This window comes from Tursiops truncatus, chromosome 5, assembly GCF_011762595.2.
Source record: "Tursiops truncatus isolate mTurTru1 chromosome 5, mTurTru1.mat.Y, whole genome shotgun sequence".
NCBI lineage: Eukaryota > Metazoa > Chordata > Mammalia > Artiodactyla > Delphinidae > Tursiops > Tursiops truncatus.
This window is the reverse complement of record NC_047038.1, coordinates 97,482,067-97,507,626: the sequence shown is the minus strand read 5'-3', so window position 1 is coordinate 97,507,626 and position 25,560 is coordinate 97,482,067. Positions and strand designations below refer to the sequence as shown.

General features: G+C 39.1%; 2 protein-coding genes across 4 annotated transcripts in view; one reads left to right on the top strand and one right to left on the bottom strand.

Annotated features, from left to right (window-relative positions):
* Positions 1-2,032: 2,032 nt before the first annotated feature.
* On the bottom strand, positions 2,033-24,522 carry THAP9 (THAP domain containing 9). 3 transcript variants are annotated; one of them, XM_019932839.3, is made up of 6 exons: positions 24,319-24,470; positions 21,907-22,001; positions 17,574-17,769; positions 15,280-15,583; positions 13,129-13,279; positions 2,033-5,758 (listed from the first exon to the last, which is right to left on the bottom strand). In XM_019932839.3, the coding sequence occupies exons 3-6, from the start codon at positions 17,715-17,717 to the stop codon at positions 3,778-3,780; spliced, it is 2,580 nt and encodes an 859-aa protein (XP_019788398.2). In that variant the 5' UTR covers positions 17,718-17,769; positions 21,907-22,001; positions 24,319-24,470; the 3' UTR covers positions 2,033-3,777. The 3 variants fall into 3 exon arrangements, with proteins under 3 accessions (XP_019788398.2, XP_004327291.2, XP_033713075.1); XM_004327243.4 differs by lacking the exon at positions 21,907-22,001 and having other exon boundaries at positions 24,319-24,522; XM_033857184.2 differs by lacking the exons at positions 17,574-17,769; positions 21,907-22,001 and having other exon boundaries at positions 24,319-24,450.
* A 130-nt stretch (positions 24,523-24,652) lies between these two features.
* Positions 24,653-25,560, top strand: part of SEC31A (SEC31 homolog A, COPII coat complex component) — a 74,030-nt gene continuing 73,122 nt past the window's right edge. The window contains exons 1-2 of the mRNA XM_073805403.1: positions 24,653-24,824; positions 25,287-25,406. The gene's annotated coding sequence lies outside the window, so the exon portion shown is untranslated. The remainder of the gene's footprint in view (positions 24,825-25,286; positions 25,407-25,560) is intronic.

Below are 25,560 nucleotides of genomic sequence, written 5' to 3'. Positions count from 1 at the left end.
AACATTTTTTTAAAAAGAACAAAGTTTGGGCTTCCCTGGTGGCGCAGTGGTTGAGAGTCCGCCTGCCGATGCAGGGAACACGGGTTCGTGCCCCGGTCCGGGAAGATCCCACATGCTGCAGAGCAGCTGGGCCCGTGAGCCATGGCCGCTGAGCCTGCGCGTCCGGAGCCTGTGCTCCGCAATGGGAGAGGCCACAACAGTGAGAGGCCTGGGTACCACAAAAAAAAAAAAACAACAACAAAGTTTGAGGATTCCTACTTGACTTCAAGACTTATATAAGGCTAATCAAGATAATGTGGTATTGATGAAAGATCCATGGATCAAGGGAACAGAATAGAGAGCCCAGAAATAGATCCATATTTATGTGGTCAGTTTTTGACAAGGGATCAAAGGTAATTCACTGGAAAAGGATAGCCCTTTAACAAATGGTGCTGGGATACCATCAATATGTGAAAATATGAACTTATACCACACACCAAAATCAACTGAAAATAGATCATAACCTAAATGCAAAACCTAAAACTGCAAAATATCTACAAGAAAACAGGAAGAAAAATCTGTGTCCTTGGTTTAGACGAAACTAAGAAGTATGATCCCTAAAAGAAAAAAGAGTCAATAAATTAGACTTATCAAAATTAATGTCTGTTCTTCAAAACACTGAAAAAGTAAAAGCCACATTATAACCTTTAAAAATTGTGACCCACTATGTTGTACACCTTAAACTAATACTGTACATCAACTACACCTCAGTAAAAATAAAAAGCCACAGACTGGGAGAAGGTATTTGCAGAACTCATTTGATAATGCACTTGTATCCAGAATATATAACTAACATTCAATAAGAAAACAACCAACCTTCCTTAAAATATGGGGAAGAGACTTGAACAGACATTTCACCTAAGAAGACTGTGAATGGCACATAAGCCTATGAAAAGATGTTCAGCATCATTAGTTATTAGAAAAATGGAACTGAAAGCCACAGTGACGTATCACTGCACACCCATTAGAATGGCTAATTCAAAACAAAACCCTGACAATACCAAGAGCTAGGGAGGAAGCAGAACTAGAACTTTTCATACATAACTGGTTGAAGTACTGCATGGTGGTACATCACTTTGCAAAAAAAACAGTTCAGGCAGTGTGTTATAAAGTAAAACATACACTTACCATGTGACCCACTGTATGGGTACAACACATTTTTTATTTACCCATTCATCAGTTGGACATTTTTTAGCTATTATAATGCTGCTATGAAATTTGTACATTTCTCTTGGGTGTATGCCCCTTGGTAGAACTGCTGGGTCACATGGCAATTCTACATTTAACTAACCTTTTGAAGAACTGCCAGGCTGTTTTCCAAAGTGTGCATTCCCACCAACATTGTATGAGGGTTCCAGTTTATCGACATTCTTGCCAACACTTGTTACCTGTCGTTTTTATTACAGCCATCCTAGTGGGTGTGATGTGACATGTCACTGTGGTTTTGTTTTGCATTTCCCAGACGGCTAATTTTATTGAGCACATACTCATGTATTACAGGCCATTTGTGTATCTCCTTTGAAGAATAACTATTCATATTTTTTACCCATTTAAAAATTAGGGTTATTTGTCCTTTATTATTGTTCTTTGTATACTCTAGATACAAGTCCTTTATCAGATATATGATTTGCAAAAATTTTCTGTGTGTTGTCTTTCACTTTCTTGATGGTGTCCTTTGAAGCACAAGTGTTTAATTTTGCTGCACTACAATTTATTTTGTTTTGCTTGTGCTTTTGGTGTCATATCTAAGAAACTATTGCCTAATCCAAGTCTCCAAGATATACTCTATTTTATTCTAAGAGTTTTACAGTTGTACCTCTTACATTTGGGTCTTTGTTCCATTTAGAGTTAACATCTTTGCATGTGCATATCCAGCACTATTTGTTGAAAGTAAGAAGAATAAATTTCTGAAAGGAATGTTTGTTTTCTCCGGGGAAAAAAAAAAAAAAAGAACAAGGGTGCTGAGTAGAAATTGTAAACTAAATTACCCTAATCAAATATGAACAAATAATTTATTTAAAAAATTTCACTGTCAAGCATATCATACCAAGTAAATCTGACATCACACTTGTACCACTTCACTAGGGCAAGAGCAATTAACTGTGCTAATGGCAGTGATGGAAAGATTCTTGTCTTCAAAGTTTGTCCAATTTATCCAGCACTTAAACAGCGCAAAACACTATTTTAAGAAATTACAGAATATATAGGACGTGAGTGAAATGTAACAGCAAAGAACATAAGACGCTACAGATATGAACCTAATTTTAAGTAAAGATCAAGTACAAAACTTGGATTCATATAAGCAATAAGATAAAGGTGGTGATCTATAAACAGGCTTCCTTTAAATAAGATTTATCCCAGCGCATCTAAACTCATTCTATTGCAAACAAAACAAAACCCACAATATTTAGACTTCTCAGCAATAGCCCCTTATAAAATGTAGTACAGTACAACTCTGGTTACATTTCAGAATTGAAGCCGTTGTTTGAGGTAGAACCAGCAGAAATATATCAAAATACACTATTTAAGGGGAATTTCAACTAATAAAACTAAACTTTCACCTACTCATTAGTCTTTTACAACTTTAAGTTTTCATATTAACTGTACTTTGTGAACATTCACTCAATGACAATAAGAGTAGATATTTTACATACACAGGCGAAAAATGTGCTTGTTTCTTCTTTTTCCATTAAAATACTCCCATTTGTGAAACAAATGTTTTTCTATTTATCGTTTCAGATCTGGGTATTAGAGAATGGAGAATATCGTTCTTAGTATGTTTCCGTCTTCAGATTATTTAAGCTAAATTTCTGAAAAAACTCATTATGTAATTAAGACAAATTTTTTCACTCTCATTGACTCAACTGACCATCTTTTTCCAATTTATTAATCACATGCTATGAAATGCCATTATTCAACACTGAAAATATGTTTCATTATTTTCCTCTTCAGAAAGAGAAGTTGAAATAAGGGCTTCTTTTCATTCTCTGATGAGCACTGCGCTCCTCCAACAGGAGTCAAGTAAGTATCCACTCTATTTTATTACTTGAAAGTAGTATTTTGAAGTCCAGAGACAATGGACTGTGAAGATTACATCTCCTATGTATTCCCCAGACAACATTTCCCAGCTTGGTTGCAGCACAAGGAATCATCTCATGGCTCGTGTTTACCTTCTGCCTGATAAAGCACAATGATTTCTATTTTAGGGTACCCCAGCAAAAGGATTTTGATGGTGGTGGTGTTTGATGTTTAATTTAGCCTAATTTTCATGTGTAAGTAAAGATTATATTCAAGGTTTGGTAGGCATTCTATTTTTTTTCTTTTTTTTTAGTGTTAACATTCTTAAGAGCTGAAAACCAAAGCTCTTTTAGGGAATGTAGTCTTTATAAAAAGGGTCGATGTTTTGGTGACTCCTCGTCATTATTCTCCCTTGTTTTCGAAGTATGTCCAGTCAGATTACTCAGTCGTATAACAGTAAATTCAAAGACAGCACCTGTTGGCTAGTCTGTTCCTACTGACTGACTTACTGCTTTCTACATTTTGGGTAACTCTGAAATGCTTGCAAGCTCCACCAAAGTCCGAGCAGATTTGATAATACGCATGATAGAAATTCCTAAGTCGGAACCACAAACTTGTCCACTCTGCAGAATGGTCAATTTGAAAAATATAGTAAGTTGAATTTTAAAGTAAATGTTGACCAATTGTTTTTAATAAAAATTTTAATATATTTTAGGTCCTTCATTTGAACAGACAGCCGTCGTTCCTTAGCAAATGCCTGTATTTATTGGTATTAGCAAAACTTGAACATTTGTAATTCTGTAAAGATGACCAGTGTTTCCTTGACAAAGTTTTCGTTTCAGTTCTTTCTGAATGGTGTTTTAAAGGGTACTGAGTTACACCTTTAGCTCTGACCTTTAAGAAACAGATTATGATGTCCTTTAGTAACTTTACAAAGTGATTGATGGCACACACTTCTCCATCAAAGAGATGCTTATCTAAATCTACAAAAAGATAAATATGCCCGGAAAGCTCATGTAATATTTTTTGCTGAAGATAAAATTCCCTCTGTTTAGGAAGTAGTAGTTCATAAACTGCCATCCTTGAATGGGTTCTTACGACTCGCTCACAAATATCTATGACTCGGCACAAACTTTCTGAAGGGAAATGCAAGCCATTTTCCTTTTTAACACATAACAGTGATCCAATTTTAGAGGATTTGAGATCTGATGCATATAGTGCACTGATGCAGTCCTCACATGTTAAAAGAGCTGATAACTTATTTGCAATATAACTAGCACACCAGGTAAGATTTTGCCTATGATCTGACAGGTCTAGTAATGCCTCACTTAGCGAACAGTCAGACCAGTCTTGGCAAATATCCTCTTTGCGAAAAAGAGTCTTTATAACGCTGATACCATACTGACGCTGAACTGTCCAAAGGGCCAAGTCCGTCCTTCGAGCAACTGAAATGTCAAGGATGCTTACTTCACCTAGAAAAACCTCATCTTGTAATCTGTATCTGGTCTCCAAATTATGGTAAGCTTTCTGGAATGCCATGCAGGTAGGGTTAGAACTGGTTACCAATACCTGTCTAAGCATCTTTAGAAATAATTCCAGATGATCTTGACTGAATTTGTAAGTCAGAAGATATGGAAAAGGCATGACTTTTGGGGAAACGTAATTTTGGTAGAGCCATTTTAAGCTCTCAGCATTAAGCAAAAATCCCAGGAATCCCAGTTTTCGCTTACCTTTAATTATTTGATTATTGCTAATGTCAGATAACGTAACAAAAATAGTCTTGGCTTCAATTAACACATGGTTGATTTTATTAAAAGTTTCGGGTAATAGAGGTCCTTTAAGTCCCTTTCCATAATAGTTCCTACTATTAAAGATGTCAAACAGATTGTTAATTAAGCGTAAGAACTGGATGGTACCAATACAGTTTTGAAAAGGAGGCAGGCCTAATGACAGCAAACATTCTAACGCGCTGGCCACGCTCTCACTGAAGAGTTGGGCAGCACAATTCATTTTCAGTATGTGGTTCTTCAAATTTGCAAGTTTTCTTGGGATTCTCTCCATATTTGATAATTCCTGTTCCTCTAGTGCTGCTAACCCCACAAGGTGCTGCCAGTGTGCTGTGCCATTAATGAACTGAATGCTTTGAAAATTCTGAAATGCATTTCTTATTAATCTAAGCAAGTGGCAAGAATCAAAGAAGTATGCAATCTGTTGACTAGAAGATGAAGGATGCTGAAATGTACACTTCATGTTGTCTCCATCAAGATGTATCCCCAATGCTTTTGCCATCTGAACACTGTGAGCTGTAGCATCAGACGTGACAGCTAGAACTGTGATCCCTATGTCACTCAGTTTGCCAATCGTCAGACGAAGCAGCTGAGCTTGCAAATATCCAGACGCCCTGTTTACAAAAAAATAACCAAGAGGTGTCCTCCAGTGACCAGAAATACCCACTGCCATAAGCAAAATAGTTTCTGAGGCAAGTGGCGTTTCATCAGCATCAAGTTTGCCAAGACCAAAGTCCATAAACCCTAGCAAATGGTGACTGCTGGGGTCCCACTGAAGTTGTTGCTTGAGAGATATACCTTTTATTATCAGTGAACAATACTGATATAGCTGGTCTCCATTCTCTACTTTTCGTTGAAGAAAAGAAAAAACGTTGCTGCTGAAACCTGGACCGGGTTTGCATTTGGACAGCCATCTAGAAAATGTAAAAAATGAAAAACATAAAACACAAATGAAGAAATTAAAAAAGGGAAAATGCCTTAAATGGCATTTTCTACTAAAGTAGCCTCAAATCGCTGTTGAAATAAAGCCAAGTATAGTAGCCAAATTCTATCAACATTTCAAGCATATATTCATAGTTATGATAAAATAGATAATAGAGAAACTTAGAAACACAGAATAGCAACTGAAGATGCAAACATACCACATTTTTAACTTCTTACTCACTTCTTAATAAAAATCAATTACCCAGTTTGTTCTCATTGATGTGTTTGTAATTTAGATCATAAACCAGTCTTACCTGTACATTCACTGAGATGAGAAAACTGTTGAGGGGGAAGGAAACTGAGAACAGCTAGTACATCTACCCAATTTTATAGATGAGGAAACTGGGAGGAAGAGGGAGAGGTTAAGTTGCCTGGCCCATGTTGTGCTGCTAGTCATGCACAAATGTGAAAACCAGCTTTCCTGAGGCCCTTGTTCAGTGCTTTTTCTCACTGCTCTTCGAATTATGCCCTTTGGGGCAATAGAGTGTCTGCATCTGTTTGCTCCTATCCAAAGTACCTACACTATTATCTTTATCTTAGGAGTTCTTTCATAGTATTTCTTTGATCTTCCCAAACTGCTGATTATTCTTTTCTATTTCTGTTAGTGTCTGTCACTAACAGAATTCTTTTCACTCAGTTCTAATTTACACTTTCTAATTTGTTATAGATCAGGAAAGGAAGTAGCCAAGTTTAATAATTGTCTAAAATAAGACTAAATGGATTCTGAGGTAGACTGAAGTGTTCATCTTCACTGAAGTTTACTTTTATAACTCAAATGACTTTTTTTTTTAAGGTTGAATTTCTGATTTTGGGGCTATATTCTAGGCTGCCAAGGTTTCTTCCTGGACAGCCATCTCTATTTAATAGAAATTTTAATGTACTTCCAGAAGTATTTCAGGACAGGGCTTTCCAAATATTTTGCTGCAACCAAGAAGTTTCATGAACACAATCTACCCTTACTATATGCCAGGTACAAATATACGTGTGTATATAAATGTATATACAAAATTTAATGCCACTTATGACCCACTAAATTGATTTCAAGATGCACTAACAGATCTGAAAAACACAGTTACAGAATGCAAAAGACATACTCTGACTATTTAGGAGACAAAAGTATTAATCAGTTGTTTATATTTAAAAACAGGGCAAAATAATAAGACAATGAGAAAACAGAATAGTGGCTCTCCACCAGGGTGCTACAGCTCACTAGTACATTGAAAAGCCTTTTCAAGTGTGTCACCAAATTTTAATCAGTTGTTTAAAATTTATTCTTTTGCAGTAGGATTCTCGAACACTAAAGATGCTAAATGTGTTACATATGCAGTAAGTATCTAATGAAACTACTTAATGCTTCAAGGTAAAAGTTCTAGTTTAAATAGGTTAAAAAAGCTTATGTTCCGGTGAGCTTGCTTTTTAAATGAAAATTAAATGGTATCTTAATATCCACAACTACTAGAATGATGTTTCTCAGGCAGAAAAATATGTGGACTTGTTGATTTTTTCTTTTTAAGTTTTTAAAACTGAGAGTAGAAACACTCAAACCAAGTTTTTAGTGTTGTAGGGAAGTGACTGATTTCTCTCTCAAACCAACTTTTTTCCCCCACTCAAAATGAAAAAAAACTTTTTCTGATTGTATAAAATGACACATCCATTTTTTAAAATACTGAAAGAATATAGTAAAGTGCAAAAAAGTAAAAATCACTGTTAATACATGAACTTATTTACAAAACAAAAATAGACTCAAAGACATAGAAAACAAACGCATGGTTACCAAAGGGGTGGCACGGGGTGGGGGCCCGGAGGGATAAATTAGGAATTTGGGATTAGCAGATACACACCACTATATATAAAATAGAGAAACAACAAGGGCCTATTGTATAGCACAGGGAACTATATTCAATATCTTGTAATAACTGAAAATGGAAAAGAATCCCAAAAAGAATATATATATGTATATCTAAATCACCTTCCTGTACACCTGAAACAATATAGCATTGTAAATCAGCTACACTCCAATAAATAAATAAATAGATATTTTTTAAAAATCACTTAATATTTCAGGGACATTCTTCCAGATCTCTTTATGTATACATAACTAGATATAATTTTCAAAAATTATACTGAACCTATTTTTCTTTACTATAGTAATGTTATAGACATACTTTTGCATGTTCTTAACTACTGACCTACAGCAATATTTTAAGTGTACACATAGTAAAACTAAAGCATAAATAATTGAACCAACCTGTATTGAAGGACACTTAGGTTGTTTCTAATTTTTAAACAATACAAAGAGCAACACAATGTGTGTTTGTGGGCACACATACACTTATACATATCTATGTCATTTATGCAATTCCTAGGAGTAGGATGCAGGGGTAAATTTACTTATGCATGTATTAGAATAAATGAACTCAACTTTTAAAGAAGTTTTGGGCCGCAGGTGCACATAATTGAGTCAATTTAAATATAATTCACATTCCCAAATTGTCCTTCAGACAGTTTATACCAATTATAATTGACATACTCATCAATATATTTTAAATTAAACATTAGCTTAGTTATGGAATAATTAGAGGGAGTCACTTGGGTAGCTTAAAGCTCTGCTTAGGAAAAATATTGTGCTGAAGAGCCATAATGCTGAGCTGGGTGTTCTTTTTTAAGACTATTAGCTCCTCCCACTGTCTTGGTTATTTCTGAAGCTCTCACATCAACTCACCTATACAGGGAGCTAATTTACTAAACTGCAATGAATACCAAAATAGAAAATTAAATTAGAAACAGAAAAAATCTACTAAGATCATACTAAATGTATCACTATTATAATTAGGAAAGCTGAATGTGCTATGACATTATTTCAAAGGAGTTGTGAAAACAAACTACCTTAAAGACCCAAAGCTCTGGAATTATAAGAAGCAGAGCCGTGGGAAGGTTCTGGACATAAAGAATTCAAGGGAGAACTGAAAAAGGATCCAACTTCAGTACAGAGAAAATTAGGGAGGTGACTGATAGTAGCTAAGAACTGAAGAAATAGTAGTTAGAAATGAGTGAGTGAGGTACCTATCTAACTGAATCAAGGGTTTTTTAAAATGTAAGTCTGGCTTGGTCTGTCATCCATACAATTGTTTCTCCATTATCATGGAGGGAAAAAACAACTATTCATATTTTCTCTTTTCTCCCAGACTTCTAATGCTTCCTTCCCCAACTCTTAGCTATTAACTTCATGTCACTGAGAAAATAGAAGCAATTCGATAAACACTCATTTTCTTACCACCAAATCTGTTAACCTGTTGCATCTGTATCTCTCTCTTTTTCCTGTTTCGACGCATGATTTGTCCCTGCTCCTAATTAAGGCCAGACCTCCCTCTACAGCAGTGTTGGATGTTGCCCTCCTGCAGTTATCCTTTCTGTTGGGCATCACTGATTTTCTTATCTGCACTAGATCACTCCCATGAGCAGGCAAACAAGGTGCAGCATCTGCTATCTCATCAAATATCCTCCCCTCCATTTATGTTCCTTCCACTTACGGACACATTTCTCTTTTCCTTTCACAGCAAAACTCCTTGAGAGAGTCCATAATCACTGTCTCTGCTTCTTTGCCTTCCAGTATCTCTTGATTCCACTTCAGCCAGGCTTATCTCTCCATCACTGTAATGCAACTGCTTTTATCAAGGTCATCACTGATGTCTCCATCTTGCAAAATCCAATGGTCAATTGACTGTCCTCATCTTACTTGATCTCCAGCAGCATTTGACACAGTGCAATACTATCTCCTTGAGATACGTTCTACACTTGGCTTCTAGGCCATCACAATCTCCTGGTTTTCCTCCTGTCTCACTGGCTGCTCATGATCAATAAATGTTTCTTGAATAAATGAATATTCAATATGATTAGACATCTAATACTTAAGCACAGATGTGCTGAAAATAGATATAAACAGGGGAAATGAAGGGAAATGTAATCAAATAAAAAATTTTGACCATTCAGATTTCTCAGTATAAAATCTAGGTATTTCTAATATGCTGGAATAATAGATGGCCATGAAAACAAAATTTGGGTGATGGATAGTTTTTTTTTAAAGTCTGGGAGAATACATACCAAATTGCTAACTGGTTATTTTGTGGGATTAGGGGAATGGAAGTATTATAAATATTTTTCACTTTCTGGTATTTATATACTTACATATTGTTTCAATGTTTTATACTAAGCATGTATTACTATCACATTAAACAAGGTAACTTAGTTTCAGACAAAGTATCCAAAGAAATAAGCAACCCTTTGAGTACTAAAATTGTAAATCAAAATAATGACACAGCAAAGGTTACAAAATGAAAAATGACATGAAGAGAAAAAAGATCAGTGTGAGCTGGAATTACCAGAGAAGACTTAATTCAGGAGTTGATGCAGAACTATAGAAATGAAGAAAACCATGGGGGACGGGGTGGGGGGGAGATGAGAAGTCGTATGGAATGTCTCACATAAACCATAGTGTAAAATCAGTAACTAATGCTTTAAAACCAGTGCAAAGGAGAGGACTTGACTAAAAAACATGTGGAAGTGATAGCAACATAGTGTCTATAAAAATGTCCCCTGCTTACCAGAAAGTAGACGTTTATAAATAAGTGTAATATCTGGCCTAAATGGTAAAATCACATATGGAAGAGAGTGAATCAGCCTATACACAGATGTTCATCTCAATATACAAAACAGCAGTTACAACCAAAAAATAAAAACAATATAAATGTCCAATAGTTGGAGAATGCCAAAGTTAAGAAGGGTACGACTACCTGATATTCTGCAGCTATTCAAGATCATAACTATGTAAAAAACTAGTAAATCTAAGCACAGAAAAAAGACTGGAAGAAAATTCCCTATGTTAATAGTAATTGTTTAAATATAACCTAGAGGAACAATTAATGAATTTTCCTCCTTTTTCTCTCATTTCTAAATTTGTTAGTAGTAGTATTATGTTAATAGTATGTGTGGAGGAAAATTCTCATTCATGTTTTTTTTTAAAGGGGATGTGATGTACATCATGGTGACTATAGCTGATAATACTGTACCTATATCTGAAAGTTGCTAAGAGAGTAGATCTTCAAAGTTCTCATCACAGACACATAAAATTTGTAACTATGTGTGTGATGGATATTAACTAGACTTATCTTGGTGGTCATTTTGCAATATATACAAATATCGAATGCAAATATCAAACGCATAATTACATTGTATACCTGAAACTAACATAATGTTATGTGTCAATTACATCTCAATTTAAAAGAAGTTTCCCCCCAAGTGGGAAAAAAAAGAACCCTCATAATAACAAGGTCCTTCCTCCCACCAAGCCTCAGTGTCCCCCTTCTTTAAAATGAGGGGGTTGGGGCTTCCCTGGTGGCGCAGTGGTTGAGAGTCCGCCTGCCGATGCAGGGGACACGGGTTCGTGCCCCGGTCCGGGAAGATCCCACATGCCGCGGAGCGGCTGGGCCCATGAGCCATGGCCACTGAGCCTGCGCGTCCGGAGCGTGTGCTCCACAACAGGAGAGGCCACAACAGTGAGAGGCCCGCATACCGCAAAAAAAAAAAAAAAGAGGGGGTTGGACTACATGATCTCTAGGAGTTTCTCCAGCCCAGAGCCCCTATGAGTCTGTTTTAAAGTTGAAGCAATAAGAAACCAAGAAGCACCTTCCAGGAGAGAAGGCTCCTGCCATTCCTGGGCGGCCTCTGCCCCAATAGCAGTGGATTAAATGAAGTGCTGCTCTTAGGCAGCGATTTGAGGTCCAATGCAATTCTTCTTTACATCTGTTCAAAATCCTAAACAACCATCCAGGCATCCTTTCATTCCACAAATATTTATCAAGAGACCATTGTGTTCCAGGCACCCCTCCAGGGCAGGAGGTGTAACAAAGAACCAGACACAGACCTCATACTTGGGCAGCTCACAGTCTAGCGGGGAAGACAGTGTTAAGTACTAAGATTCAGTTCCACATTATGTGCACAAGAGGGTACCTAGTCCAGAATCGGAAGAATGGCAGGCCAGGATTCAAAAAGGATGTGATATCTAATCTGAGCCTGAAGGGTGAGGACCAATCTCCAGGACTAACAGGGAGAATGGGCATTTCAGGCAGATGGACTAGTAAGTCTCGAAGGGAAGGAAGCAGCAAGAAATGCCTTACAATAGGAACGTGGAATCTAAGAGGGCAGGGAGAGAGGCAGGAGATGAGCCGCAGAGTCCAGCAGGAGCCACATCACATCACAGAAGCTCACTGAGCCACAGGAAGAAGTCTATGGGTAATGGGAGGCTTGGGCAGCAGGAAAGTGACTGGTATGGGTTGACTTGTGTCCCTCAAAAAAGATATATCATAGTCCTAATCTCCAGTACCTCAGAGTGTTATCTTATTTGGATATAGGGTCTTTACAGAGGTAATCAAGTTAAAATGAGGTCATTAGGGCACACCCTAATCCAACATGACTTGTGTCCTCATAAAAAGAGGAAATTTGGACACAGAAACATACATGGATAATGGAAGACGATGTGAAGAAACACAGGGAGAAGGACCACCATCTACAAGCCAAGGAGAGAGGCATGGGACAGACCCTTACTTCACAGCCCTCGGAAGGAACTAACCCTGCCAGCACCTTGATTTTGGACTTCTAGCTTCCAGAACTGTGAGGCAATAATACATTTCTGTCATTTAAGTCAAATAAGTAAATAAATAGAAATAAAAGAATCTGTAAATCCTGTGATGAAAAAAACAGTAAAAATTGAGTATTAAATTTATAAGGCATTACTATAAAAGTCACTGTTATTTGCTTCCCACTAAGAGAATATAAATATAGCTATGTATTTTGACCATAAATTCTAAAAAATTATTTTTCATAATCTGGTCTCTGGACAGCCTGCATTGGCACCAACTACAGTGCTTAGGAAAAATTCAGATTTTTGATTTTTGCCTCAAACCAATGGTATCAACCTAGATACCAATCAATTGTTCTCGATTTTCTAGATTAGTCACATATTAAAACTACTGAAGTGTCTGAGAAATTCCAATATTTCAAGATTTAGATTTTACCACCCAGAGTGTCTCTACCAACTGAAAGATGCAAAAAAAATTGTCAGCCTATATGTCTTCATTCTGTGGGTGAAATATCGACTGTGATAACATGCAAATACCACCTAGAAGTTTTTAAAAAGAGAAAGTGGACAAAAGGAGAGTATGAATACTAATAGCATTAATGTATAAACTACAGTGAAAGAACAAAATGTTTATTTTATTTAATATCTAAAATGTAATTCACTTACGTTCTGAGGATAGAAGAATGAGGCAGTTTAAGTATCTTTCTTACATAATCATAGACTTTGCTACTGCACAAGTAGAGTGTACACGCAAATTGCTTCATTTCTGTGGAGTACTCAGCTGTTTCTCTCCAGTTACACAACTCCCACTTAAAATCTGTTAAAATAAATTTATTCTTTGTGATGAAAAATGTGTACAGTAACATTTTCAGGCATAGACCATAGCATTTGGATATAAAATGTGATAAGCACCAAAATTCAAATAGTTACATTTTAACTGAGTTTGTTCAGAGGTTACTATCCAATCTTAGAGACTGTTAACCAATTTATCCTGTTCATCTTGGATCATTTCACTACAAAGAGGGACAAAAAATGTGTCAACTTCAGTCGTTATGTTTTACTATTCACTGGCAGCCTGAGTGGAGATTTTTAGAGGAACAGGGAAGAAAATGAAATAAATGGATAAATTAAGTCTCTGGATTATGAGGACATTTATCAGTTTTAGTTTGTTCCCTGGTCATCATTTATCTGAGAGTGAAAATTAGACACAAGAAATATTTTGGGGGATAGGGAACTATTCAGAATGAACAATCTTCCCTACCACTGAGAGAAAAAAAAAAAACCTCTGTTCCTGGTGCAGACCCTTATTTATAACCTATATTCCCCTCTTGGAAAAACACAAAATACTCTCTTCCATTGGAGATACCTACTCTTGTCTAGAAAAGGACATGCTTCTTTTACCAGAATGCAAATCCAAAATCTCTGCTGCTTTCATCAGAGAGTAAGTTGGCAATTCTTACTTTGCCCCTCTTCAAATATCCTGGTTCACAAAGAAGACTAGGTAGTCTTTCAATGAACATATATATACTCTATAGAGTATTACAGAAAAAAATTTGGAGACTTAACACAATTTTCAAACTCAAAGGGATTTTGCAAATTATCTAGTTCAACTCACTGCAAAAAAAGACTTTAGTGATAAATTATCTAGCAGTTAAAATTGTTTACAAAGAATTTGCAGTGACAAGTGTGTGATTATAAAAAGTGAAAAGTAGGGACTTCCCTGGTAGTCCAGTGGTTAAGCATCCATCCTTCAATGCAGGGGATGCCGGTTTGATCCCTGGTTGGGGAACTAAGATCCCACATGCCACAGGGCAACTAAGCCCACGCACCACAATTAGAGAGCCTGCATGCCACAACTAGAGAAGCCTGAGTGCCACAACGAGGAGCCCATGTGCCGCAACTAAGACCCGAAGCAGCCCAAAAAAATAAATAATAAATAAATAAATTAAAAAAAAATTTTTTTAATATTTTTAGAAAGTGAAAAGTACAGGGCTTCCCTGGTGGCGCAGTGGTTGAGAATCTGCCTGCCAATGCAGGGGACACGGGTTCGAGCCCTGGTCTGGGAAGATCCCACATGCCGCAGAGCAACTAAGCCTGTGCGCCACAGCTACTGAGCCTGCGCGTCTGGAGCCTGGGCTCTGCAACAAGAGAAGCCGCGACAGTGAGAGGCCTGCGCACCGCGATGAAGAGTGGCCCCCACTCGCTGCAACTAGAGAAAGCCCTCGCACAGAAACTAAGACCCAACACAGCCAAAAATAAATAAATTTATTAAAAAAAAAAAAAAAAGTGAAAAGTACAATATATGGTATAAACCATATGATCTCATTTCTGGGTAGTAGGATTATGTGTTATTTTTATTATTTATACATTTCTTTGCTTCTCCTGTAATAAACATATTACTTTTACCTTTTTTTTTTTTTTTTTTTTTTGTGGTACGCGGGCCTCTCACTGTTGCGGCCTCTCCCGTTGCGAAGCACAGGCTCCGGACGCGCAGGCCCAACGGCCATGGCTCACGGGCCCAGCCGCTCCACAGCATGTGGGATCTTCCCGGACCGGGGCACGAACCCGCGTCCCCTGCATCTGCAGGCGGACTCTCAACCACTGCGCCACCAGGGAAGCCCAAACATATTACTTTTAAAATTGTAAAATCATAAAAGGATTTTGGTGATTATTTTTCATTCTTCTTGCTTATGCTAGAGACTTTTCACTTCTCAGCTAAAAGCATATTTCCATTGGCAATACAAAATAAATATGTAATGATATTTCAGAAAAATTAAGAGCTACATTGTAAGTATTACAGGTCATTAGGGAAGATACCGGAAAATTGTGCTCGTAGCAGACACTCTGTTTCCTCTGAAAGTAGCTTCTCTTCTACAAGTGCATCAATTAATCGTAAGCCCTTTCTCTTCTTGATCATCCTGTAGTTTTTTGCGGAAGCAAGTCTTTTTCGGGACACTTGTAGCATCTGTTGCACCTCAGCCAATTTCTCTGCTCCTATTGTGAGAGGTCTCTTTAGACTGTAGTTATGGTCCTCAGTAGCAACCTCTTGAGAATTATCAGGAAGTGGCTGTTTTAGGATTTTCTGTCTTGCTTTACCTTTAAGGTGTACACCTTGGAGAACCTATGACACAAATAGAAAGTGAAGTTTATTTTAGAAATTATCACACAATGACTATCTATAAAAATACCACTGAATACAAAGCACTCACCTGGTTGCTGTGGAGAGTTAGTTATGAAAGAAAAGGTCATAATCTCTGACTTTTTAAAATATATGATCTCTGGGATAATGTAAACAAGTTTTGGGATTTTTGTTTTCGTTTTTGTTTTTTTTGGCTTCTATACAGAAATAGTAACATGATGCTGAAAGTTTCCGAAATGATTAAAGTAACTAGAGAAAGGTGGTGGTAATTTGGGAAGGTTTCACAGGAGTTTTGAGTTGTTCTTTTTCTTTTTTCTTTTGTTAAAGAAGATGTTGCAGGTAGGAGTTTATTAATTAATTAATTAATTTTTGCTGTGTTGGGTCTTCGTTTCTGTGTGAGGGCTTTCTCTAGTTGTGGCAAGTGTGGGCCACTCTTCATCGCGGTGTGCGAGCCTGTCACTATCACGGCCTCTCTTGTTGCGGAGCACAGGCTCCAGACACGCAGACGCAGCAGTTGTGGCTCACGGGCCCAGCTGCTCCGCGGCATGTGGGATCTTCCCAGACCAGGGCTCGAACCCGTGTCCCCTGCACTAGCAGGCAGATTCTCAACCACTGCGCCACCAGGGAAGCCCCTTGAGTTGTTCTTTGAAGGAGTAATAACATGGTTTAATGGAGGGGACAGGGAAGTTATTTGCACAAACAGGAAGGCACAGGACAGAGCATGGGCTTTGGAATTAACACTCCTGGCTCCCCTCACTTGTTAGCTGTGACTTAACATCTATAATCCTTTATCTTCTCACTTATAAAATGTGGATAATAATACAGAGTTGTTTTAAGGATACAATAAGATACTTTACGTAAATCGCCTAGTGCAGTGCCTGGACCACTGTAGGTCCCAATAAATTGTAACTATTATTGATTTTAAACGAAAGCATAAAAGCAAGTCAATTTATCATATATACAGAGGGTAAGTACATGTGGTTCAAAAAGAGAATTCAGGGCAGTTAGAGATGCACAAATCAATTAACAGAAAGCTCTTCGAACTTATGAGTTTGGATTTGATACCAACAATATTCTTTTGAAAGAGGGAATAAGGTAAAACAATACCGAAAGAAGGAGACTCCAATGAATAAGAGGAAGGTGAGGGTAGAGTAAGGATAGAACAGTTGGATGACTATTTGCAGACTGCAGACAGTGATTGAGTCATATATGAGCATGTGGCTAAGGGGTAAAAGGATAAAATAAAAATAATCAAAAGAAACATAAGAATGTAACACCAATACTGGTGACTGGGATAAAATAAAAGCAATCAAAAGAAACATAAGACTGTAACACCAATACTGATGACTGACTCATAGAAAGTCTTCTATTTTCCGTATACCTCTTTCTGTATCAATGCTAACAATTAGGTATGTTTTTGGTCAAGATCAATAACATTTTTGGGGAGAGCCAAAAAAAGGAGGGGGTAGATAATTTCAAAGTATTGTGAAAACTGTCTCATACTTAAACAAAAGCCTGAATTCTAAAGCTGTTTATATCTACTAGTTGATTTTTGTGATCAGTTTAGTAACCTTTATGTATATCTAGACATATGGTTTACATTTATACATTTTATTTATTTACTTTTTTGGCTGCACCACATGGCATGCAGAATCTTAGTTCCCCGACCAGGGATGGAACCCGCACCCACTACATTGGAAGCGCAGAGTCTTAACAACTGGGCCGACAGGAAAGTCCCGTATATGCTTTATTTCTATTTTTTAAAAAGCTCCAAAGCACAATTACTAATATTACATATATTTTTTTTAAAAAAACTAATTTTCTAGGCATTTAAAGTGTATTATAGGATTTATTTTAAGTCCTAGGTTTTTGGTTTTGTGTTTATCTCTGTAAAATCTAGCTATAATGTGAGCTGTCTTGATTTGTAAAGGCTCTGTAAAATTTAATATTGTTTACACCTAGATTTAAATACCTTGTATAGAGAAACAGAAGGCACAGCTCCTTTTTTCAGCTTTCTTCTTATGCCATATGACTCAAAGTCACTTTCTTGAAAGTGTTTGGAACATAGCATAGCACCTGGTCCTGGAATCCAAATCTTTTTGCTTCTGGGGTCCATACGATTAACAGCCCTGATCCATTTTGAGCGCTGAATGGTATCAGTTGGAAATCTACAGCAATCATATTAAAATTCCATTAACATGAAAATATAGTAATACTACAGTAGTATTTATTATATAAACCGATTTATTATTTAACTGCTTTACATAAACATTAAGTCCAGTTAAAGTTTAATTCACTTGATCTGATTTCATTTTTCAAAGTTCTTTGACTTTTTAAATACAAAAGCTCGGGCTTCCCTGGTGGCACAGTGGTTAAGAATCTGCCTGCCAATGCGGGATACACAGTTTCAAGCCCTGGTCCAGGAAGATCTCACATGCCGTGGAGCAACTAAGCCCACGAGCCACAACTACTGAGCCCGCGCACGCCTGGAGCCCGTGCTCCACAACGAGAAGCCTCCGCAACGAGAAGCCTCCGCAACGAGAAGCCGCCGCAACGAGAAGCCGCCACAATGAGAAGCCCACGCACTGCAACGAAAAGTAGACCCGCTCGCCGCAACTAGAGAAAGCCCGCGTGCTTTTTTAAATTTACTGAAATAAAATAAATTTAAATCCAAAAGCTCAATATCTAAGTGATCTCATCTGTTTCAATTTGTATGTGGACAATTCTCCTATTAAACACCCTGCACATTCTATCTTCATAGCCTACACTTAACAGAATCTGCTCAAATTTAATATGTGTGTCTTTCCTTTCCTGTGTCAATTTCTTTTTTAATTAATTATTTATTTTTGGCTGCATGGGGTCTTTGTTTCTGCGCGCGGGCTTTCTCCAGTTGCGGTGAGCGGGGGCTACTCTTTGTGGCGGGGTGCGGACTTCTCATTGCAGTGGCTTCTCTTGTTGTGGAGCACAGGCTCTAGGCGCGCGGGCTTCAGTAGTTGTGGCTCGCGGGCTCTAGAGCGTAGGCTCAGAAGTTGTGGCGCACGGGCTCAGTTGTTTCGTGGCATGTGGGATCTTCCCGGCCCAGGGCTCAAACCCATGTCCCCTGCACTGGCAGGTGGATTCTTAACCACTGCACCACCAGGGAAGCTCTATGTCAATTTTAAACGATGTCCACAAATTCTTCAGTACTCCTCCTTTCAAGGAGTGGAACCTAATTCCCCTCCCCTTGAGTGTGGGCTGGGGTTAGTAATTTGCTTCTAAGGAATATAAAAAAGCAGACGTGATAGTGGGCATTAAACAAGATCATAAAAAGCACTGAGGATCTGTCCTTGCTCTCTCTGTTGAATGGTTTTTCTCTGGGGGAAGTTACCTGCCATGTCATAAGGAGCCCTAAGGAGAGTCCACTTGGCAAGAAACTTGAGTTCTCCGGCCAAAGGCCATGTGAGGGAGCCTTTCTGAAAGTAGATCCTTCAGTCTCCGTCAAGGCTTCAAATGACTGCAGTCTTGGCTAACATTTTGACTGCAATCTTATGAGATACTCTGTAACATCCACCTTATCCACTCCTCAATTCCTGACCCTCAGAAATTTGTCCCCTCTTCTCCTTCCTTTTTCTGGGCCACGCTGTGTGGCTTGTGGGATGTTAGTTCCCCAACCGGGGACTGAACCCGGCCCCTCAGCAGTGAAAGCACGGAATCCTAACCACTGGACTACCAGGAATTCCCTGCACCCTCTTCTTTGATTTATTTTGGAGATAGATCTATAGGTAGCCTATGACTTTTATATATTTTAACTCAGGCTTTAAAACACATAGTTGTTAGAAATGAAACTGGTGAAAATTTTAATTTCCTTAGCTACTTGTTAGGGAAATGATATGACAGTTATGATAAAACTTAATTCTGAGATACTCTCTCAATCACCTTGAGAAAGAACACTGAATTGGTAAACCTCTAAGTCTCAATTCCCTTTTACTAGCCATGTAGTATTAGATACATCTCTCAATCTGTCAGCCTCCTCCAGGGCGATAGTAAGAGTACCTGAGGATACAGATGCGTTCAAAAGCACTTTGTAAATGGTAAAGTACTATCCAAGGTTTGTTCTTTCTTAGGAACAACTAATTCCACTTTCGGAACTTTTTATTTTATTGTCCCAGGAAGATGATGCTACTTGATCAAGAGAGAATGTACAGAGAATTATTTTTCCAATAAAGATGAGGCACACCTTTCTGTTTTCACTGGACTCTTTTCTTAACTGATGGCACGTGTTTGTGAGGCCACATTTCTAGACTGGGTGTAGTCTCTAACCATGCAAGGGACCATCAAAAGTTGACTAGTCCACCAAGTTACATTACCAGCCTGATTCTCTGATGCAAAGCTTCCCAACTGGCATGCCTGCTCAGTACAGTTATCAATCCCCTTAGCCCATGGAGTGGGCCTGGGCCACCTGGAGCCCTTGAAGTAGTTACATCAAGCTAGTCCCAAACTGCTTTGTACGTGTGCCCCAAAGTATTAAACAAATATTTCCAATTTTCAAAAAGACATGAAAAGGGTTGGTAAATACTGCAGTCTAACCAGCATGACTGACTAATTTGCGTTCTGGACAAAATTAAATTGGTATTAACAATTGATACCACTTTTAAAGCATTTACCTTGTGCTATATATATATTTTAAAGACTTAGTTTTGGTCTTAAAAAACTCTGCAAGACAGGTTTTTATCCTTTTACATAAGATGAAACCAAGACTGGAGCAGCCAAGTTTAGCTACCAGTAAATAGTCAATTAAAACTGGAATTCATGTCTCCCTAGTCTAAAACCACCTCTGGCAGAAGAAAAATCCCAAATCCATCACCATCTCATATACACAGTAATGAAATGGCTTACACTGTAATACAGAATCCATTTTCTTCCTCCTATCGACTATGTCTTTTTTATGCTATTAGCAGAGATTTACTTCTTGTATCCTGCACATCAAATATTTTCCAGAAAAGTGGCTAACAAAACCAATTCTACTGTGGTTACATCTAGGGAGGGAGAGAAATGATTGAGGGGCAAGGCTTCAACTATACCTATAACTTAAGTCTCTTCTAAACAGAACAAAAGCAAACATGTTAACATCTGCTTATTCCTAGTGATGGGTAATAGGTGTTTGTTATGTATAAATAGAAGTTTAAAAATAGAAGTCATTACAACAATTAAGGCAAAAACTCTTCCAAATGATCATGCATAAATTCCTTGGTTATGAAATAAATTGAATTTCTTAATCTTTTTATACCTACAAAAAGGGAATGAATCAAAGGGACACTTTAAATTTTAACTTGCCAGTCCCACTTTGTATTTAGCCATTTATGTGTTTGACAGAGCACCAATATTCTCATAGTAACAGTTTCCACACTTGTGAGTCATTTTGATTCAGGCTTTTCAACCACAGCGCCTTGCTTATGTCCTTACAACCTCTTTCACGACTGTGGTGATGGTGCTGGGGATGCTGGGAAAGGCTTCAGATGACATAGTATCTGAGCTAGAGCTGAAGAGTCAATAGGAGTTTGCCATGCAGAGTGGCCACTCCAAGCAGATGCAAAAGACACAGAGGTATGAAATGATTACTTGGAACTTTCTGGCTGATAAAGCTTGGAAAAGTAAACTAATTCGGAGGCTTGAAAGGAGAGTGCAGAGGTAGCTGGGAGTAGTTATAGATGGGAGGTAGCTAGAGGTCAGATCACAAAAGGTCTTGTATGCCTTACATAAGCTTTTGATCCATCCTTCAGGTCAATGGCCACCATAGAAGTCTACACTCATCTATTGAGAGTTGAAGAAATTATTAGAATTCATTTTTATAACTCTTTGCCTCATCTTCTAATTTTTGTGTTTCATAATATATATTAGTATATCACTTCATATATAAATTTATAAATTATTATAAATCACTATCCATATATCAGAGGCATGTATTCAGGTTCTTTGTTTTTGTTTTATTTTGTTTTTTATGGAAAGAGCTCCAGGATCACATAGCTTGAAGATGGAGGCTTCAGGCAACAGCAAGTTGACTAATTCTCTCCTTCTCAGATTACCTTTTTGCTGAGCCCTTACTTCAGATCAATATTACCTTGTCACCAGAACTAACACCATAGTATTCTAACTCCTTTTCCTGTCTCTATTCTTTCCTGCCTTGCTTACAACTTCCTAGGTGTCAAGAAGACAGACGATTCCGTGTGTTTAATTCCGCACATATGGATTATAAAATAATAGAAATATATTTCAGATTGGAAGAAAGGTGTATGAGGAAAGGATTCACAGAGGAGCCTGGACTCTACCTTGTAGGCACTGAAGAGCCCAAGGGATTAAAATCCTTCCTTCAGGGAACCATCATGATAAAATTTGCATTTTTAGGAAAATCATTTCCAGAAATCTAGAAAATGGAATGAATGGGGAAGAAATCAGGCTGGAAGAATCATAGCAGACTACTGTAATAAATGCATCACTTTTTTTTTTAATTAAGCAGGTCTTACTGTGGTTCTCAACATATAAAACAAATAAAAGCAATAAGCCAGTTCTTCCCTATTTGAAGAAACTAAGAAAAAGGCACAGGAAAAACAGAGCAGCAAAAAGTTGAGAAAGAAATTAAAGAAAAGGGAGAGAACGAGGGAGAGAGTGTCAGTACAGCTATGGGAGATGAGAGTTTCAAGGAGGGGTCGATATGACTGAAGGTTAAAAGAGGTCAAGAGAAAGATTTTACAAGCGCTTATTTAGATTTGGCAAGATTACCAATGACCCTCAGTTAGTGCTGTTTCATTATAGTGGTGATAGACATCCGGCTACAGTAGGGTGAAAAGGCAACAGGACTTAGGGAAATAGGTGTATGCTTCTGTTTTGAGGAACTTGGTTATAAATGGAAGGGGAGGGTAGTGTAGAGGTGCACAAAGGTTCAAGAGTCTGTGTGTCTGTGTTTAAAAGTGGAAGTCATGTGAACATGTTCAGTGTTTTTAGGCAAGTAACCAGTAGAGCAATTTACAATAAAAAGAGGACAGGAACTAATTGATGGAAACAAATCCCAGAGAAGAAAGGATACAATTATAACAGCTTAGGTGGAGGAAGCAGCCCTACTTAAACTAAGCAATACTACAAATGGCCTACCATATATAGTTGAAACTACTTAACTTGACATGTTAAATTTTTTTAGATAATTTGTCTCCAAGTTACTTTTCCCACTCTTCTACATTACATCTTCACTTTCCATCCCTTTATATTTTTCCATGTTATTCCTATTTAAATGCTATATTCCTTCCGCCCCACTCTCCAATCTAGGTAAGGTTCAAGGTCCAACTCAAATACCACTTGTCCCACACAGCTCTTTTTGATTTTTTCATAAAAGTCCTTTGTCAGGGGTTTGACTCTCTACCCCTCATATTGCCTTAATAGGCTACCACTTTAAAAAAACACTGTACATTTCTTTTTGTCTGTGAGTATCTATTCTATGCACTTTTCCACTTCTCATTGATCTCAATGACCTTTACTAGACTACACCACAGATGTGGGTTCAAATTAGATCGGTCTGAAAATAAGCCCCACTCTTGTGCCAAATATAATTTCCTTGCATAACCAGTTACAGCCAGAGTCGGACCAGGCTTGCAGAGCTGGGCTAATGATACTGAACAACTGGTAATGACAGTACTGGTGAAAATCTGAAACTGAGCAGGTCCCTTCAGGGCCCTCCTGGGTACAAAAGCCCTCTGTGTCTCCCATTTTGTGTCAAAAAAACAAACAAACAAAACCCAAAAATATTCAGTCTCCTAGGCCTTCCCTGAATTCCAAAGAGTGGACCCAAGCAACGACTAATTAGGGAAGTTAGGGGAGTTAGGGAATGGGTAGGGGGTAGGGGGGAAGCAGTTAAGCCAGATAGCCTGAACAATAGTTCAGTGATAAATAGAGTCCTAGTTCCTCCTCAAGGGATATACAAAACAATCTGATGGCATATCTTTGGGTAGTTCTGCAAAAACTAACCCCTCAACCTGGTGGAGGATGGTGACTACCTGCTGACCACAAGTACTTAGACCTCAGACTGGCTAGAACCATAAGGCCAATGATTCACATCCTCTAAACACCAGACTGTTACCTTACCCCCCATTCAATCAGAATGTCATGCACCCTGCAGCCCTCACCCCAAATGCCTGCAGCCCTCACCCCAAATGTTGCTTTTAAAAGTCCTAAAAGCCATCAGGGAGTTCGGGACTTTTCGGCACCGGCTGCCCATTCTCCTTGCTTGGCACCCTGCAATCACCACTGGACTTTCCTTCACTACAACCTGGAGTCAGTAAAGTGGCTTTCCTGCGCGGTGGGAAAGGGGACTCCAGTTCAGTTCCATAACAAACTGATCTGTACTCATGCTCCTGAGCAAGCCACACACTCTAATGAAAGCGCACGCCTTCAGCAGTTCTTCTAAACTTCCTTCCCTTCCGGTCTCCCGAAAGGAAGCAAGACTCCTTTCGAGTAACCCCTGCTAAAAGCTAATGGAGAAAGCAAGCACTTTGGAAGCAAACACTGAGCAGGAAGACGAGGAAAAGCGTTAGCCCTCAAAGTTGCCCAATTCCCTCCCCCGCCCCCACGCTACGCACGTCACGTCACGCCACGCCACGCCGATGGCATGGCGCCCCACCCTCCCCGTCCCAGCCAGCCCTGCCTCCCGCCTCGCCGTGCTGGGAATTAGCGCGGAGGCTGCTCTCACGCACTGGTGGAAGGAGAGGCCGCGCTCCCGGCTCAGCACGGTATCCCGGGTGCTGCAGCCCACTGCCGAGCAACTTCGGGTCATCTTCTTGCTACGTGGGACTCCACCGTCGGTGTTCCCGCGACAGCATGAATCCTCACAAAGTTAGCTCCGCCTGCAGACACTGTGTCTATGACCTTTATTTGTCGAGAAAAGCGGGCTCTTAAGGCGCAGGGTTCCCACCCTTTCTCTCCGGGGGCCCTGCGGCAGTCTCTGTGGCCAATCACAGACCACGTCGTGTCGCAGCAGCCAATCGGAAAGGCCAGGGGCATTAAGACGCGCATTGGGCCGCCCCTCCCCGCTTATTGGAGGGTGGTTACTGGATTTAGCTAGCGTGGGCTCCTTTTCGTCCGTGCTCTCTGGTTAAATCCAGTGCCATCGCGCTTCTTGTGAGTCCCAGCGAGAGAATGCGAAGGGGCGAGGCAGGACCAAAGTTGAGGCGAATCCAGTGGCATGCCGATGGGTCTCCAGGTGCGAGCTCTGAAAGTGACGGGAGGATGTGACGGGAGGGACAGGAGGGAGAGGGGTAAACGCAGCGCCTTAGAAATATTGAAGACAAAATTGGACCCCGAATAAATGATTTACTGGGAGGCATGTCATTTCCTTGCATTTTATTTTCTTATAAATTTATTTATTTTTGGCTGCATTGGGTCTTAGTTGCTGCGCGCAGGCTTTCTCTAGTTGCAGAGGGTGGGGGGCTACTCTTCCTTGCAGAGCGCGGGCTCTAGGTGCGTGGGCTTCAGTAGCTGTGGCGCACGGGCTTAGCTGCTCCAGGGCATGTGGGATCTTCCCGGACCAGGGCTCAAACCCATGTCTCCTGTATTGGCAGGTGGATTCTTAACCACTGTGCCACCAGGGAAGCCCCTTGCCTTTTATTTTGTAGTTCTCTGATGCAGAGATAATGTAGGGGCTATTGATATGGTTGACTGTTAGGTATGTGACCTCAGAGGAGCTTGAATGAGAATGTAATACCAAGATAAGTCGACTTTCAATTCAACTGACTCTTTCCTGCAATATCCTTTGCCGCAATGGGGGAATTAAGAAGGGAATAAGGTAAGAAGGTCTTCAGGGTTTGGGGGTAAGCGCACGGTCTAGTTTGGACTCATCAATAGCAGTGCTAGGAGGGGCAGGAGAGAGGGCCAATGAAATGGTTTTGGTTGGGGTGTGGGGCATCCTGGATAGCTTTCAGGGTGAGAAGATCTTAGAA

What these genes read in the sequence shown, in the direction of transcription:
- THAP9 (XM_004327243.4), bottom strand. Translation starts at nt 24,398, where the DNA reads ATGACCCGAAGTTGCTCGGCAGTGGGCTGCAGCACCCGGGATACCGTG. An exon ending in CGCGGCCTCTCCTTCCACCA is followed by an intron (nt 17,770 to 24,318) that starts GTGCGTGAGAGC and finishes TGATTGCTGTAG; the next exon opens with ATTTCCAACTGATACCATTC. An exon ending in CTTCTGTTTCTCTATACAAG is followed by an intron (nt 15,584 to 17,573) that starts GTATTTAAATCT and finishes TTTGTGTCATAG; the next exon opens with GTTCTCCAAGGTGTACACCT.